At 47.5% G+C, this 19,349-nt stretch overlaps 1 protein-coding gene across 1 annotated transcript in view; it reads left to right on the plus strand.

The window, feature by feature from the left end:
• Window positions 1-19,349, plus strand: part of EIF3F (eukaryotic translation initiation factor 3 subunit F) — a 133,338-nt gene that overhangs the window by 67,544 nt on the left and 46,445 nt on the right. Inside the window, exon 5 of the mRNA XM_069604686.1 lies at window positions 4,211-4,302. Within this exon, the coding sequence (XP_069460787.1) occupies window positions 4,211-4,302 (92 nt within the window). The remainder of the gene's footprint in view (window positions 1-4,210; window positions 4,303-19,349) is intronic.

A 19,349-nucleotide genomic window follows, 5' to 3' on the forward strand; every position in this document is an offset into this window, starting at 1 on the left:
CGTTAAGATGCAAAAGAACACTTGCTCTCAACATGGGGCTTCTCCGTATCTATGATTCTTCCTTCTGCAGTCTTCTCTCAAAACAGACAGACCAGTGATAATCTTTTCTCAGACCTTCAAGTTGCCATTCGAGTTGTACCCTCGCTTAACCAGGTTTTAATCCACAGGTAAGGGTTTTCACCCCTGCCCCTTTCACCCAAGTGTGCTTGTTAGGCTGTCAATGCTATCAATGTACCTGTAATTAACTAATGTACACAATGTAGTGAAAACACCCAGTGCAACCGCCACTGTAACCAATGTTATACATGTACCTGTAAGGAACTAATGTACACAATGTAATGAAAATACCTAGTGCATTTCCTGCAGGTAACCATTTGCAACCAAGCGCTCCATGTAACTAAAGCCCAGATGCCCCCGGGTTATGTTGCGCTTAAATTAAATGCAAATGTTACCTCCTTTCTTATGGTGGTTGGTGAAAAGACCTAGCTTTGGCCTCTCCTGTGAAGTCTGGCTTGTTGAGATGCTTTCAAACAGTCAAGCCGATATCTTCATTCCCCAGAAAATGAAAGTGAAGAGCCTGGCTTTCAGGCTCTCCAATTCCTTCTAGGGCAGTGGTCTGCAACCTGTGGCTCTTCAGATGTTTTAGACTTAACTCCCATGATCCCTCACCATTGACTATGGCTAGGGGTGATGCTAGTTTTGGTCCATAACATGTGGCGAGCCAAATGTTGCAGACCCCTGCTCTAGGGAGTCTGGGTTTTGGTTGGCTTGCTTCCAAACAGTCCGCCTTCTCATTGGATGGGGTCTCCAGACATACACTACTTTCTCAAGTTGGTCGTCTCCTATCTCGGAGCTCTGAGGGATACATATGCTTTCTCCTGGTCTCTCTGATTCCTCCCTCCACCAGCACCTTTTATGCCCATGGGACTTTGGGCATAAAATTGATTGATCAGTTCCGAGAGCGACCTGTGCCAAGTGCCTGTCTGGCCAAGTCGGCTATATTTTCCAATTCCACCTAGAATAACATTAGAATGGCTTTGATTGGTTAAATATCAAATTAGGCTCCTTACCTCCCGTGTTCCCATTAGGAGTATTGAAGCCTTTATAGGCATCCACCGCTGTCTTTAGCATTTTTGGAATTTGAAGATTTCAGGGTGAGCGATCTTTGCCGACTCACCAGAAAGGTAAATGAGTAGCTCGTTCTCCATAGTTCTCATCTTGCTACATCATTGCATCGCCCCATGACTGCAAATTGTTTGTGGATCGGGACCGCATTATGAGGGCTGTAATCGCACACACCCCTGCCAGCTTAAGTCCTTAGTAATGGCTCTCTGTATTCGTTTCCTTACAGGCATTGAGGACATTGATGGAGGAGGGGAGGCACCAAGGAATCCTGCTACAGCCACTGCCTGGTGGGCACTTGGTGCTCTGCCCTCTCTCACGCAAGGATGGGGGGGGGGTATGGAGTTGCTCCAAAGCCCCACATTACCTAGGCACAGTGATCAAAGGGTTCCATGTCTGGTTATACTATCTTTCATTTATGGAGATTCACAATAGTGATTGTAATCTGTCGCGTGTCTTCAAAAAACCCTGGTCCTCTGAGCTATTTAACCAGGAATGAGATGCACGGCTTACAGCATAATTGCATCTTTGAGGCAGGGCCCCCAATCTATCTACTAACCTGCCTTTATTGCGCTTGAATTAAAGAACTGCAACTGATTAGGACAGCAGGAGCCAACAGACCATCGTTACAGTATGCCCAACACAAACGTTAGCCCTTTGAGGCATAACACGCGATTGAACTGACTTGCATTAAGATCACTTAATAAAGTCAGAAAATATTATTTTTTTAAATAATGTGGTGGATAGCACAGTTAATGCGGTGATGTTGCTTTTGTCATTACCTTATGTATTGATGTTGGAAGGATGAAGGGGTGAGTTGGTTATGCAGGGATATAAACACAGGCCTGCAAGCTTGAATACAGCTAGATGTATGCCTGTTATTGCCATCTGCAACGCTGTGCCAACATGTGCAGACCACATTGCTCAGCAGCGCAGACCAGAGGGGTTTGCTGTCAGTGTCTCTTCTGAACAGAGTCAACAAGATGGCAGTCTCATTTACAGTAAATACTTCGTGAAACAAAGCATATTGTGCAACAATAATTCCTATTTTTATTTACAGTTAATTTTACTTGCCAAAAAATAGGCCCAATTAACAATGAGAACTACGTTTTGCTCATACTTCAAAATCTTTTTTGGTGCCCTTTGCTAATCTATTGGTACAGGTAGTGCACAACGGCTATACTCCAAAAGTGCTGGCAATAGCTCTAGGAAGAAACCAAAGGCCACGGTTTAAGCCGATATTAATTTTGCACCCAATTGTTGGAGCCCTATTGCCAACCGCATTTCTTCTATCCCACCCTCAGCATCTCCCATAGCCTGGGGATGTTTGGATGGCAGTGTCAGCCCACGCACCTCTGCCGATACCGGCCAAACGCACATTCGCAGTAACCGCCAGGAAATGAAATGGAAACGCTTCATTGTTAATGTTCCTTTCGCTGCTCTTGGTGATGGCCAGTGCAGATGCCGAGTCTGAAGACTGGCCCCTTAACGAACATTGGCCACACGACGAATGCACTGTGCCTTGCTTCCACCTCGACCCCAGGCTGGGGTTCGGGTCAGAGCCTTGCAGATTCTACACTGTCCTTTGAGAAACCAGAACGGGGCTAGTTCAAGGACCCTTATCCCTGCCCATTGCTCTTCCACTGGCACTGAGTCACTGCCACTGAATGACAAAAACATACCATTCATCTAGGATGAGGGCACCAGCCCCGACGCACCTTCTGCCCACAACTGCCCTGCTAACCATTCTGTCTAAAGCCTGACCAGTACACTTGCATGTCACAGCGCATGGACGTGTGGGGAGGAGTGTTGGTGTTTAATCTCAGCTGCTGAGGCCAGACCCTTATGCCCAGCTCCCACGGATGTGAGTTAAGAGCGGGCTTCTGGCAACTATTGGGTGAATCGGACGAATTTGTTATGCGATTGCTGTGAGCCCTTTGCTGCCCTTGTCGGGGGTCGTTTTTGCATGCTTGCGTGTGTCGGTTTTTATATTGGCGGCATGAGCTTAGAGGTGTCTAGTCTTGGGTTTGTGGGGCAGGAAATGGGTGTTGGTGAACCTCTAGGCCCAATGCATAGGAACATTGGGCATGACATTGGTAGAGGTTACCATCGCCGGTGTGCTTTGCAGATGAATAGGCTGGCGTTTGATCTTGCTCCTGGCCTTGAATAGCCCTAGTGACTTTGACTTTCTGCCGGGGAAGGCCGTGGGGAAAGCCTGCAGGCCTGTCTGTGCCTGTCCGGGACTGCCACCCGCACCTGCGCCCTACTCGCACTGTTAAAGCCTGTGGGGCTCATCCTCAATTCACAAGGTAAGGGACTTGCCCACCGCTACTCTTGGCTCCCATTACCCAAAATCGGATGTTTCCACACTGGGCCGAACTCGGCCGACTACATTTTCTTGACGGCCTAATCCCATTTCATCAGGCTTTGTAATCCCTACCTCACCTACTCCTCTACTGCGCTCCCTTCTTGAACCCCTGCGCAAGTAGACGCTTCGCCTATGTATCCGGTGCTCTGGCTACAAACCTTGTTCGCACCTCTCACACCTTCGATACCCCTATCCTCGCCTCCTGGTGTGGTGTACCCACTATTTCATACCGATCTGCAACGCTCCGTCTCTCCATCCCAAACTTCATAAACATCCAATCCACCTCTAAATTTAAAACTTGCCGCTGATTACAACTCCTTCATAACCCAACTATTTGCTAATGAAAATCCTCAGATCTTATGAGAATGACACTATTGCTGTTACAACTCCATGCATATGTACTCTCTATCTTACCTAAGTGTACCTTTGCACCTACGTCGTATATATGTGCACCTGATGTAGCACCCCATAACCTGAGAGGCTTTACCAGTCTGTATAACTGTACCTAACATGTCCTATGTATGCACGCCTGATGAAGCTCCCTGTGACATGAGAGGCTTTACCAGTCTGTATATATCGCATATTCTTTGTTCAAAGTACTTTTTGTGTAACTAGCGCCTAGATGCCTCAGGGTTTTGTGCTCTAAATAAATGCTAAATGACTGCTTGTTTTCTGATGTACATATCTGCTGATGTGTGCTCTCTACTTCACGTTTTTCAGCAGTCCAATGGGTGTGCCCGGTAAAACCATGGGAGTCATGTTCACGCCTCTTACCGTGGGTTATGTTTATTACGACACTGAGCGCATCGGAGGTAAGCATTTTCACTCTTTCTTTGTAAATCCTGCCATGAGACCTATTGTTGTTCACTTAAGCTATAGTTGTGCCACAAAACCAGCAGCCCTTTGCTTTTTCTGCACATGTATTGTTGATGCTTTTCCAGGGATTGGAGTTGTTTAGAGCTATTTTGCTATTGGTGGTAACCTTGACACTGTTAAAATGGATTTCTAAACTCTGGCTGTGAACAGAGTTTAGGATGCCACCCTAGTTATAGTGAACAGGGGAACTCTGGTAGTTTAGCCAAACCAATCTAGTAAAAGCGTTGAGAGTGGTTAAGGCTAAGTCTCAGGAGAGGCGAGTGGGGTCAGGGGTTGTTGGGGAGAATTTTTCATTTCTCTTATTTCCTTTTAACCCTAGAGATCCCCCAGATCTTTCGCTGGACTCGGGGCTTTTTAATTTTTACTCCTGAGTGAGTGGGACTTTCCCCCACTCCCTCCTGTGTTTTTCTGACTAGGATTGTTGGTCTCTTACTGTTTAATGGAAACTGGTAAACTCCATAGGCATCTGCTTTTTGGATTGTGACACAAGGCACCTTTTGTGCAGTGCCACTGAGAAGTCCCTTGGATTTCTCTTAATGTTTAGATACATTTTCTTGGGTGAACTACTGTTCCCAAGAATAGTAAGATGACTTTTGCCTTGCTTACCTTATCTTTTCTTAGTCCAGCGCACACCACCCTATGCGAAGTGCTTGGGGGTTACATAGTAACTCCTCCGACGTCTCGTGTAACATTCCGTTACACTAACTAACTTGAATGGCTGGTGGCAGTGGTTTCGTTTTTACTACCTTTTGTGACATGCATCTGCAGGCTGATTTCTCAGCTGCAGTACAGCACCCAAGGGTGACCATTTTCCCAAAATGGCCCGGTCTTCTTTTTTTTGCCATTTCCTGTCCGTTAATTATTTCTGGGTTTTTACTCTGTTGTTTGAATCCAGTTTGTGTCCTTTGTGCATTTTGCCTTTGGCAGGCTTCAGCCCTAAAGCATGCCCAGGCTCCAGTGTGTCTGGAAAGGCAGGAAGTGAGGGAGGGTCCCGAAACTTCCCTGTCCTTTGTCTCTAGGTGTGTGTTAGGAAATAATTGGTGCAGTCGCACTATGTGAGACAACAGAACACTTATCTGCTTGGTATTGGGTAACCCACCTTTTGGTATAGGTCTGTACTACACAAGTTGGTAGTGTGACTGAGCAGCCAGGCCTACCTCAAGAGGGGTCAATGTGAGCTGTAGAGCTGTACAATTGAGATTAGCAAATACAAGTAGCCAATTAACACTTACACTCAGTTATTTATTTAACGTCAGTTTAAATAGACATTCTTTTAAAAAGGCAATTCGTTGTAACAATTCAAATACATTTTAAAATTACGAGTCAAATAAAGCCAGTGGATAATCTTTGGATATGCTTCTTACACTACTCCTACACCCTGAGGTGACTTCAATCACAAGGATAGTCTTGCCATTTATATAGCACACTATATACTTTTGTAGACTCTGATTTGCAGAAAGGAAAGGATTAGGGCAGTATAAAGATTAGAAAAATGTCTCCGTAGTTGGGAGGACCAATGCAACCTCCAATGTAGTCTATATAAGACTTTCCTGGTAGTACCAGTATACAATCTACCACCTGTGAGGGATAAACAGTATCAAAGTCAATGGATTTAGAAGAGTGCCTTTAGGGAGCCAGGACAGCCAGTCATTTGGACACAATCTATACATCTGATGCACTTCTTGGATAAAAGTCTTGCACAAAGTTAGAGAGTATAGAAAAATCACTTGTATGGTCACAAGTGGTTAAGCCTGTGAGAAGGAGTTGAAATCAACTCGAAAAAGGTAGCCAATGCGATTCCCCAGTGAGAAAAGCACGGCTAAAGGCAATAAGGTAAGTACCCCAAGCCTAAACAGTACCTCTGGTTAGAAGAATAGTCCAGCTGGATTCCGTATTGCTACAGCGGTGCAGACCCTGGTTCCTGAGCCTCAGTCGTGGGGACAAGAGGGGGGACATCTGAAAGGCTCATGTGGCAGTACTCTGGAGGTAGTCTGCAGCTGTGGACTCTTTCCGGTTCAGCGGCACTTCGCGGTTTCAGCCCTTAGCAAACGGCACTGATGCGGATTACGGACACCGGTTGGACTTAATTCACTCCCTCGGTCTTGCACTCTGGTGAGGGGACTCTGGATCTGGAGGTCCTGCCTCTGGATGGTCCTTAGGCTCCTGGAGCTTCTAGCTGGATTCGTTCCACGGCAGACGTTGTACTCCACTACGGACACTCGACCCCAGGCATTGGGCTCTCTCAGAAAAGGAGAAGCGCAGCAAGTCGGGGGTGGTGGTCCAGTGGAGTTAGTCTCTGGGTTAGTTGGTCCCACTAACCCAAGGGGAGAAGTCATTCAGTTTGGAGCTTCTCTGTTGAGGTGAAAAGGGAGGTCAGCACAGCAGCAGGGCTTCACCGGGCAATTCAAAGGTCCAGGAGGCTGCAGCAAGCTTCGTTCACCGTTTAACTGGTGTTTCTCCCAGTGGTTGACTCTACCTGTAGTTTCAAAACCCCTCGCCTTTTAAGCAGGTTTCTCCCATTCATGCACAGCCTAGGCTGTCAATCACACAGCATGGCTGGCTCAACGGACAGCCAGCTAACCAATCAGGAATAGTTTAATTCAGGCATTCCTTAAGACGAAGGACAGGGGAGTTTCAGGACCCTTCCTCACATCCTGGCCTTCCAGACACACATGGAGCCAGGCGCAGGTTTTGGGGCTGAAGCCCGGCAAAGGCCTCAAACCTGTCTCAACACTAAGAGTAAAACCTAAGAAAGATCTCACAAACAGAAAATGGCAATAAAAGACAGGGCCCATTTCAACAAAATGGTCACCCATGGGTGCTGTACTGCAGCTGAGGGTTAGCCTGCGGTAAAAAAGCACAATGGTAGGAAAAAGTACTCCCACCAGCCATTTAAAATAGTGAGGGTAACTACATGAAAATGTAGGATAAGGGGCTACTAAGTAACCCCCAGCACTTCACATAAGATGGTGTGTGCTGGACCTACAAAGAGAAAGGGTAAGTAAAGTCAGTTTCAATTTTACTGTTCTTGGGAACTGTAGTTCACCCAAGAAAAGTTATTTAAACCGAAATCTAAAGGATTTCTCAGTGACCCTGCACTGAAGGTGCTGTCACCATACAAAAAGCAAATGCCTATGAAGTTTGTCAGACTCCAGAAAGAGTGAAAACACAAAATCCAAATCTGGTGAAAACACTCCGAATCTGTGCAAATGCTGAAAGAAACGAATAATTGTTCCGGACCTTGCCGAGGCACTCCTCCAGTATCCCCCCGCCTACTTGCCTACTCAATAATCGATTATCCCCCAACACCTTTGACTCATGGCTCAACACGGCACTAATGCGACTCGCACCCTCTTGTAAACCGCCAGCCCGCCGTGGCATCTTTCCTAGATGGTTCACACCTGAGCTGAAGACCAGTAAACAACTATATAAATACCTAGAACGCAAATGGCGGAAGGACAAAACTCCCCTGAGCAGATCCACCTTAGCCGGGCACCTTCATCAGTACAAGGCCGAAATCCGAAAAGCAAAAAAAGCCCATTACAACTCCCAAATCCTAAACTGTAAAAACCCCAGCAAAGAACTTCACAAAATCATCACTGAATTCACCAAACCGTCATGCATCACCACTGCCGCGACCGCCTCACAAACTCTGTGCGACTCACTCTCTCTCCACTTTTACACTACAGCTCTCGAAAGAACAAACGCTCTAACCAACAAACTAGCTCTCTTACACCCACCAGGCAACCCACCCTCCTTACCAGCCCACCCACCGCCTGTGACCACTACCCAACCAACATTCGACTCCCTAGTCCAATATCTGCTGACCAATTTCTCAAACTTCTCTCTGCCCGCAAACCATCCGGCTCTCCGCTAGACCCTTGCCCGGCCACAACCCTCAAAGAAATCTTCGCTTCGACCTGCGCAGGAGAACACGCGAGAACCATCATAAATGACTCCCTTTCCTCAGGAATTTTTCCCGACGCATTCAAAACAGTTCATGTCAAACCTCTAATAAAAAAACCTTCCCTCGTGCCCAAAAACTACCGCCCATCTCTAACACCAGGTTCCTTGCCAAACTCATCGACCGAACCGCCTACTCCCAACTAAATGCATTTGTCGAAGCCAATAATCTCCTAGACGGCGCTCAATCAGGTTTCAGAGGCCGACACGGAACTGAAACCACCCTAACCTCAATCTGGGATGACCTTAAAAACACAGCAGACTCTGCCGCATTAATCCTCCTTGACATATCCGCCACTTTCGACACAATCAATCAATCCTTCTTGACTGCCTCCACTCCCTAGGAATTTGTGGAACCACCCTCAAATGGATAGCATCCTTTCTCAAAAACATGACTCAAATAACCCTACTCTCAACCTATTCCTCCCAAGCCTGACCAGTCGACACCGGAGTTCCACAAGGAGCGTGCCTATCGGCCCTCCTGTTCAATCTCTACATGGCCACCCTCCCACAAATAATTTGCATGCACAACATCCTGTGCTACAACTACGCAGATGACACTCAGCTAATTCTGAAATTCCTGAACTCAAAACCCAATTGCCGACCTGACCTCACTTCCTGCCTCCTCGACATAGAGCTCTGGATGATCACAAACCACCTCTTGCTAAACCCTCCAAAACCGAAATCCTGGTATGTGGCAACACCAAACTTCTTCCACACCCACTACCCTGGCCATCTGCCATGGGCAACTCGCCGACCCCCTCTAAATCAGTAAAAATCCTTGGATGTGTCCTAGATTCTGACCTAACACGTCTCAAAATCCTGCCACTACCACCTTAAAACTCTTAAGTGCGTTTTTCCGTACCTCTCCTTTCCAAACAGACTCTCCTCTGTCCAATCAATTGTTATATCAAGACTGGACTACGCTAACCCCCTCTACCTCGGAGTCCACGCATACCACCTGACTAAACTACAAAGAGCACAAAACGCTGCAGCCAAACTGCTACTAGCGCTTGGTCCGAGAGACCACATTTCCCGAGCCCTCAAAACTCTGCACTGGCTTCAGGTCGCCCGAAGGGTGACTTTCAAAACCTTATGCATTTCTCACCGAGCACTGCACAAAACCTGACCACAATATCTTCAAGACAAACTAAAACCCTATCAACCTGCACGTACTCAGCTCAGCAGGCCTCCTAGTCATACCAAAAACTAACTCGGTCAGGTTAGGTAGATCATCATTCTCAGCCTTGGCCCCCACGCTGTGGAACGCACTCCCGCCCCACATCCGACTCACTGAAGACCTTATGTCTTTCCGCAAATTGCTGAAAACTTGGCTTTTCCCCTAAAACCGACCCCGAACTCAATCTAACTCAAACGGGATAACAACATCTCAAAGACGTTGCCAAAATACTTGATCATAAATATCAATGCAGTATCGTGATTCTGAGCAAGAAATCGTAAACTTATAACCTCTACCGATTAGCTAAAAAGGACTTACAAAATAGATTGAGTAAAAACGATCATACCTGTGAAGTAAATAAAAAGAATAAGTTGTATGAAGAGGGGCGTGGCTTGGGCAGCCATGGAGTAGGACGTGCTTCCTGAGCAGCTCCGGAGGATCCGACATATGATCCGTGAAAACTACCTTTAAAAATGCGCCACTGGTTCCAGGATTGACTACACATGTATGGGAACGTGTGTTCTGCTCACTGTATAAAGACCGAGAGAATCGGAAGTGGGATTCTGGAGGAATTGCTTGGCGAACGACGGCGGCTGCTCGGTCCATTGTCACACAAGATGGCCGACAACAAAGGAAACGAAACTAGAGCACCCGAAGAGGCGGAATAGAGGCGGCGGCTGCGGGAAAAGAATGATGATGGCGAAGTGGAGACGGAGCGAAACCCCTGTGGCAGTGAGCCTTGTCGCAATGGCTTGTGTGCTGACCCGGAAGGCATGAGCCCGAGGGCAGCGGGGGTGCAAACAGATAGGCCGCACCACGATAGGCACGGGAAGCGCTCGCTCGGCATTGATGAGCAGCAAGCTGCGGCGAGAGGCGGCAGATGGTACGACTGCTTGAAGATCACTACAACAGCCGATGAGGGTGGAAAAGATGGTCGGGGAGGCACGCGGACGCTGAATCGCGATAGAGAGGCCCAACGAAGGCCGGAAAATGTCAGCACGAGGGGCCGTGGCAAGAATAAGAATAAACAACCCACAATGGATATTTTTGCCAAAACACAACATTCTCCTGCGGCCATCGCACCCAAAGGCCTGATGGTACCAGCGGAGGGCACCACAGCGGCTGATAATCATCAGATTTTAGAGGCCATCACAGAGCTGAAAGACTCTTGGAGGGTGGGGGGGGTTGCAATGTTGGACCTACGCACTTCCCTGGAGACTAAAATTGAAGCAGTGGGCATTGAAGTCTCCCGGCAAGATGTCGGGGGGGGCTGGCGGAACGAACAAGCAGCCTGGAAGGTGCGGTGAAAACTAACACGGACACCAGCACTAACAATGTAAAGGAGATCATGTCCTTAAACAGGTGACTAACTTGGAGCCTCGAGCAGAAGAAGCGGAAGGGAGAGCGAGGAGAAACAATATCCGTGTGGTGGGCTTGCCGGAGGGTGAAGAGGACCAGGACCCGACAGACTACATCGAGAACCTACTCCTACAAGGAATTGGGGCTGGTAAATTCTCGCAGGGATTTGCAGTGGAGCGTGCACACAGTCCTTATGAGGAAGCCGAGACCAGGGGCCCCTCCATGGGCGATAATCGCCAAAATATTGAACTACAAAGGCCGCGAGAAAATACTGGAGTACTTCCGAAAAGGTGGAACAATCGAAAGGGCCTCGAGCACCATCACGGTGTATCCGGATTATACTATGTTGGTCCAGAGGCAACGGTACAGCTATGTGACCATCAAAAGAAGGCTGCGTGCGGCTGGGATAAAATGTATGCTTCTGTACCCTGCAAAATTGAAGGTGGTGCACAAGAGCAAAATGTATTTTTTGACACTCAAGAAGAAGCAACAAAGTGGCTGGATCTGCAGGGCTGTCCGGAACAAGACACGGAAGAGACCCAAGATGGACGCGATAAGTAACTGGGATACGGTATGCATACTGTTAAGGCGGCGTGTGAGCATCCCAGGGGTGCCTAGAAGAAGGCTAAGAACAATGGGCACGGCAGTAGGAGGCTGATATTTTGATAAAGCACCGCTGATTGCAATGGACTTGAAGGACTGGAATATAGTGGCGTGTACATATATTTAAATTTTATAGTAATGTGTAGTCAATCTGATGTGCCATAGGAGCGGCAGGGCGAAAGCACCCTACCCCCCGAATTATAGTTGTAGTAGTAGTAGGTTGGCCACTAGGGCGGCCTCACCCTGCAGAGCTTAGAGTACAGGCGAGAACCAGAAAGAGCTAGATACGTGGGAGCCTGAGATCCAGGGATGGAGCTGGGCAACAGTTGGGGGGGGCGGGGGGGAATTTAGAATGGGATGCGAGCCTATACAGATTTGATTTGAATCCAAAGTCAAACTGCACCTGTGGGAGAGGGAACGGAACTGTAACGGGCCATGGGGGACCTTAAGATACTTACATGGAATGTGCGGGGGCTCAATAGCTACTTAAAAAGGAACAAAGTTATGTTGTACCTGCGCAGGCAGAAAATAGATATTGCATTGCTGCAGGAAACCCACCTTACACGAGAGAGGATGGACACGATCGCAGGTAAGTGGAAAGGGGTGCTGGTTGGCTCATCGTACTCTGCTTATGCAAGAGGAGTGCTTATATGGGTGGCGCCACACGTCCCTTTTCAGCGATTGCAAGTGGTGGCTGAGACAGATGGGAGGATGGTTATGCTGAGTGGACTGGTGGAGAACAGGGAGATGAGCATTGTTAACACGTATGCCCCGAACCAGAACATAGTGGCGTACATTAGGACATTGAGTGCGAACCTGAGCGCATGTGTAGGAAGCGTAGTGATCTGGGGAGGGGACTTCAACTGCGTATTGAACCCGAGGGTGGACAGATCGGATGGGAAGTTGGATAGACCGGCCCCTGCAGCTAGGGTGTTAGACATTGCTGGATGACTTTGGGTTGCAAGATGCATGGAGAGTGTGGCACCCCCAGGAAAGGCAATATTCACATTATTCTGCCCCACAGCGAGCCTGAATTATGTCTTCGCATCACCTGAAATGATAGCGTAGATTGTACATATAGAGTATAAGGCCAGGGTCCTCTCGGACCACTCGCCCCTGATTCTCGCATGGCAATACTGCCCCCCAAGAGCGAGGATCCCGACATGGCGCCTATGAGCGGAGGCATTGCGGGACCCCTTTTTTAGAGAGGACTTGAGGGAGGAGATTGTAAATTATTTCGAAACTAATACTGGGAGCGTGGACTCTGCGGGAACACTATGGGAGGCCTTCAAGGTTGTCATGAGCGGTGTGGACATAGCAAAATCCAAGGGCCTACAAGGTGGGGTCTTGGCTGAACTGCAGGAGACAGAAGAAAAATTAGAAGAGGCCTTAAAGGGCGGAGACGATACAGCGGAGACGCTAGAATTGATACTTGGGCTACAGTAAAAATGTGTGGAATATTGGGAGAGATTGTGTAACCTTAATTATAAAAAAATACAGCATGCTGGAGGTGATAAACCGGGCAGACTTTTGGCGTGGTTATATAAGAGTGAGACCCCCAGAGTCACAATCAGAACTATAGAGCGAGAAGACGGTAGCGTAGAGGACACCCAGGAGGGAGTTAATCAAGCGTTTGTGGATTATTAGAAAGTATTATACGGAGATGATGGGGAAAGTAGCCGCACAATGATGGAAGAAACGCTTGAGGATATGGGGTTGCCCAAGATAAGCGAGGAGGAGAGAGAGGAATTAGATACCCAGATCACCTTGGAAGAATTGGGGGAGGTGGTGAGGCAGCTGCCTACTAGTAAAACCCCAGGGACAGATGGGCTCCCAAGTGAATTTTACAAAAGTATACATAGAAGAGGTCCTCCCCGCGCTGCTGGAGATGATAAACAAAGCGTTCGAGATGGGACGCTTACCGGAGTCACTGAGAGAGGCTGTCCTAATAAACCTGGGCACAGCTGTGGTTCCTTTAGACCCTTGTCAATGCTAAATCAAGACGGCAAGATATTAACTGCTGTCCTAGCAAATAGACTGAAGAGGGTTATTAGCAAATTAATACATCCGGATCAAATGGGCTACGTCCCCTATAGAAACATTACCAATAATCATAGGCGACTCCAGAGAATCATTGAGTTTGGCAGAGAAAGTGATGAGGAAATGGCAATCGTGTCCTTGGATGCGATCAAGGCTTTCAACTCTGTTAAATGGCCATGGCTGCTGGCGGCCCTGAAGCACTACGGGTTAGGGCCTGGATATGTAAGGTGGGCGAAAATGTTATATAGCGAACCGCTGGCTAGAGTTGAGACAGGATCTGTGATATCAGAGAGGTGGCAGCTCAGCAGGGGTACTAGACGGGGATGCCCGTGGTCTCCTATGCTCTACATATACTGGCCCTGGAACCTCTAGCAATATATCTGAGGCCGCAATATGACACCATAAGCATTGAGGTGAAAGGGGAGTGGCATTTGATCTCCCTATATGCAGATGACATGCTGCTGTACATGCGATTCCCAGAAGAAAACCTCCAGTACATTCTGGAAGTGCTCGGGAGATACGCTGTGCTGTCCGGCATAGCGGTGAACCCCCAGAAGTCTAGCTTGTTCCCATTAGGGGGGTACATGGGGATTCCAGCGGAGCGGTTACCTGTATTGCAGGTACCGTGGGCGGTTAGCACATTTCGGTACCTAAGGATAGACCTATATCACACCGTGGAGGAAGAGCATAGGTGCAATACAGAAGTAGCCATCAAGAAAATCGAAGTACATGCAGTTTTGGGCAAAGCTGCCTTTGGCGATGATGGGGCGGGGAGCAATGCTAAAGATGGTGGTCCTGCCGAGGCTCCTACACTACTTCGGGAACATACCATACCTGATTCCTAAGAAGTTCTTCACCAAATTGAATAGCATGTGTAGGGGCTTTTTGTGGCATGGCACGCGAAATAGAGTGGCGTTATGGAAGCTTCAGAACTTCCATTACAAAGGAGGAATAAAGATGCCCAACCATGAGGCGTACTATGTGGCAAGCCAATTGCAGTATGTTGCCAAATGGCTCTCTGATGAAGAGACCTCTGAACTTGGGCTGTTTGGGCGTGATTGTGCACCTTTTTATTTGAAAGAGATGATGTGGGTACCCATGGCGGAAATGGTGGGGCGCCCTAAAATGATGCTACTGGGTTGGAAGGTGTGGCGCAGGGCAATGATGGAGGACCCGTCCCCATGCTCACCGCAGATACCATTGGTTGTATTGACGGGGGCAGACGCTCAGCTACGAATGATACTCCGGAACGACTGGGAACCGGCTGGGGTGGCAACAATGGGTGATATTTGGCAGGAGGGCTCAAGTATTACTTTTGAGGGGCTGCGGGAAGAAACTCGGTTGCACGAGGGCCAGTACATTACGTATCATAGAGTGGCACAGAGGATTAAGAGAACATGCCTGATACTGTGTTGGAGGAAGAATTAGACGCCACCATAGATGTGATAGACATAGCTGAGGGGGTCACGAGATTTCCAGACTGTATGAAATGTTGATGTCTGAAGTGGGGAAGGAGGTCACGCAGTTGAGACTTGACTGGGAAATGGAGGTCGGGGCCCCAATGGGAGACGGGATGTGGGAACGGGCGCAGGGGTATCATAAGAAGGTGTCTAGAAACACGAGGCTGAAACAGATTCAGCTGTACATAACACACAGGGCCTATATGACGCCTTGGAGGATATCGCGGTTTGAAAATGCAGGGCAGCAAGCATGCCCCAAGTGTGATGAGAACGCGGGCATGGTGCATATGTTCTTGTCATGCCCGATCATAGAGCGATACTGGAGGGGAGTGAAGGAGAAACTGGAAGAAAAAGAGGTCAAGATAGAAGTGGATACAGTGTGGGCCTGTCTGCTGGGGGGGGGGGGGGGTGTTCCCCAGACCACAGAAACTCGGGCATGTAAGTAAGCTGAGGGATCTGGTTTATGTGCTCGCAAAAAGGAGGATTGCCATGGGATGGAAGTCCTGCCATGTGCCAAAGGTAGATGTGTGGTGGAAAGACTTGCAAAAATGGGCGCAAGCCGAAACCATGGCATGGCAAGAAGCGAGTAGCACAGGGGTGGGGGAGGAGGAGAATGAGTCCCTGATGGCCTGGAAATCACTGATAGCCGGACTGTTTGGGTCATTAGCTGACCCGGCTGAGCCTTTAGAGGAGGGGACCGAACCATACGATCCTGAAACTGAAGGTTTAATGCAATAGACACGTAAAGGGGGGTGGGATAGGGTGAGTAGTGGTTAGAAGTTAGTGTAATTTAACTGTTGGAACACGCACTGTTTGTTTGGTTTGTATTGTTTGGTTGTTTGTAAAATTCAATAAAATATTTAAAGTCTTTAAAAAAAAAAGTTGCATGAAGACAGTAATGCGGCTGAAATTAATGAAATAAACAAATAAATGTAATTGACAAAAGGATCAATGTGGACATGAGGAATAAAGTGGATAACAACTTGTTAACTAACCCAAACGACTAGATATTAACATTAAAACAAATAGCAATGTAGGATTAATGAATGAGGTGAATGGCGCGGATGAAGTAGGTGGAGCGGATGAGTGCATTGAACGAATGAGTGCGCTGTACAGATGGGTGCGCAGAGTGGATGGATGGGCGCCTAGTGTGGATGGCTGATACGAATGGCTTTGAGCGCCTGAAATGGTCGTAAATGTGTAGAACAGTCGGAGTACATGGAACGGATGGCGTACATGGAACCTTTGGCGTGAGCTCGACTGCAAGCACCGAAGATAAACCACCTTATCACATCTCCACGCTTACAATCTTACTTTCACCACCACTCCTCTAGAACACAGCGATACTATGACGCCATTCGGTATAGCTATTCTCATACCATCATTCTGCCTCATACTTCCCATCACCCTATCTAAACACTGCTGGTTATGCACCTTCCAGCCTAGGCGTTCTCCTCCGGCCTGATGCAGCCAGTATCGTTCTGGATAGCAACCTGCCAGAACGAACCATACTATTGATCTCTCAACCACCACACCTACCGCTAAGAAGCAGCTATCACACGAATACCCACCAGCTGCACACATCTGGCGCTCACACGTGCCTTTGGACCCCCTCTACCTTTCTCTACTGACTTGAACTTCGGTTCCCGAGGGCGTTCAACCTACCAGCGCCTTGAGCCCATACCAATGGTACATATGGCGCTATATAAATAAAAAATAACATGAGTGAGAAAGGTCTCGCTCGCTCCAGGGTTAAAATTAAAAAGTCCTAAATCCAGCAAAAGAGCTGGGGGTCTCTAAGGTTGAAGGAAATTAGCACATAAATGAAAATTCTCCCTAAGAGTGCCTGAGTGAAACCATTTCTGATTGGCCGACTGGCTGTCCGGGAGGACAGTCCCCCTGCTGGGTGATTGACAGCCCTAGCGCTGTGAATGAATGGGAACTTGCTTAAAAGGTGAGGTTTTTTGGGACTAGGTAAAGTCGACCACTGGAGGCTAACATCTGATGAAGATGATGTGAAGAGACTCCTGCAGCACCCTCCTGGACCGGAAAGTGCCAGCTGAAGCCCTGGAGCTGTGCTGACCCGGTTTTCATTTCGGCTGGGAAGACCTGCAAGGGACGACTTCCTCCCTTGGGCTGGTGGGACCAAATAGCCTTGAGGCAAGCTTCATGTTGGCGCAACCACAGACTTACTGTGACTTTCCAAGGCTGCAGAATCGCAATCCTCTGGGACCCCTGACCATCATCAAGTGCAATGTTCTCAGAAGTTCGAATCTGGCCTAAACATCATGGCCATCCATAGGACCCTACAGAAGCAGGAAATCTTCATCCAGAGTCCCCTCAACAGAGTCCAGGACGAGGGATCAAGTAACTTCCAACCAGAGCTGTTTGTCCTTTAGTGCTGAGAAAAAGGTGCCAAAACCACAAAAAGCAGCTGAATCGAGGAGTATCCATTGCTGCATAGTCCCTCTCTCTCGAGTGCTGTCGCAGCAGCTCGCCAGACGTGTTCCCTTTAGTGACCACGACCAAGGACCAGTGTAGCAAGTATGCTACACTACTACAGCTAGGCATCCAGCTGGAACCAATTCTCAGGTACTGTGGGGCTTGGGGTACATCTACCTTGTGCCAATTGGGGTGCTTCCTAGCTTGGGGAGTAAGTACTATTTTAAACCCTTTCCTGAAGGTGTGGAGATTAGTCCAGAAGTCTTTCAAAGGTATTTACAGGTAAGTAAATGACTCTTCCCTGGCTCCTAGAAGGGCTTTTTCAACAGATGTTTGTTAGGCAGAATTCTCAAACATTTGCTAATCCCCTCCACATTAGAGACCCCCAGCAACTTTGCTGGATTTAGAGGACTTGAGTTTTTTAACTGGAGAGAGTGAGACCCCTTTTCCCATTCTCTCATGTATTATAATGTGATTTTATACACTGTTTCCTTTGGTTATAGAGTCTAACCAACTCCATAGGCATCATCTTTTACAATTGTGTCCCAAAGCACCTTCAGTGCAGTGGCACAGAGCAGTCTTTCAGACTTCCCAAGGTTTAAATAACTTCTCTGGGATCAACTACGGTTTCCCAGACCAGTAAAGTGAAATTGACTTTACTTCTTAGCATTGTACTTGCTAGACCCAGCACACCCTAGCTTACAATAGAGTGCTGGAGGGGTTACTTAGTATCCACTGCGTCTAAATGCTCATGTAACATTTTTTGTTACCCTTTCCTCAATTGCCTAACACTGGTGGCAGGCGGTGAGGATATATTGTAGAGTTGTTACATTGAGAGTTTGCTTTCCTTTTGTTCAACTAAAAACCTTCACAAGGCTGGGTTCCATTAAAAAAGCAATTGCAACATTCCAGATATGGATAACTTCAGACCGGAAGCCCTCATCATTTTGACAGTAGAGCAACTGAAGGAAATGTGTAAAGTCAGGTCCCTCCCTGTTAAAGGAAAGAAAAATGAACTAATTGCGAGATTGTTAAGTAATTAAAGTCTGGGTTTGTTTATTAATTTGTATGGCGCGCAAAACCCAAAGGTAACGGGGCGCAACAGAGAACAAGAAAATAAAAATACATAAAAGCTTAGTCACAGGATAAGGCACAATATGAGTATAGAAAAACATTACATTTCATCAAACCAAGTTAAAAGATTTACATACAAACAGTAAATTACATTTCGGCAAATCAGTTAAGGAATATACATATATGCAGTTGGATTAGATAGGAACTGTTGTTGTAAGAGGGGCAAGGATTAGTCATAGGGGTCGTTGGAGCATAGCCACGTGAGAGTGTTCCGCCTAAAGCTGTAGTAGGATTGGTCTGTTCTGATGTTGAGTGGGAGAGCCTTCCAATGTTGGGCTGCCTTGACTGGGAAGCTGCTGCAGCTTGTGCTTTTTTTTTTGGTCTAAATTTGGGTACCTCAAGGCAGTAGGAGTTGATCAGTAGGCCTGTCCCACCTACCATACCAGAAAATGTGGAAAGTGATGAGGCTGATGATAGTTCAGAGTCTAACTCTAATATTGTTGAAGAGTTAGAGGAGTCTCGTGAAGAGCCCCTCTCTACCTCAGGCCCTTATGGCTCAATCTTTAGCCACAGGGAACCTACCAGGTCCAATACTGAGTCCAGAATTTGTCTCTTGAAGAAATGAGGCTCGAGTTAGAATTTAAAAGATTACAAGTCCAAGCTGAAGCCAAATATCAGGATCTCAATGTAAGTGAAATGGAAATACAACATGTTTTTGAATGAAGAAATTGTCTCTTGAAAATGTTTCTTTCCCAGAGTCGTCTAGTTCTTCCAGTCCTAAGAGACCTCGGATGCCTAAGGAAGCTGTGAGTATGCATGAGGTGAAACTTGATATTTTGGATTGGTTGGGTGCTTTTGAATA

Source organism: Ambystoma mexicanum, chromosome 1p (assembly GCF_040938575.1).
Source record: "Ambystoma mexicanum isolate Mex_15411 chromosome 1p, UKY_AmexF1_1, whole genome shotgun sequence".
NCBI classification, from domain to species: Eukaryota; Metazoa; Chordata; class Amphibia; order Caudata; family Ambystomatidae; genus Ambystoma; species Ambystoma mexicanum.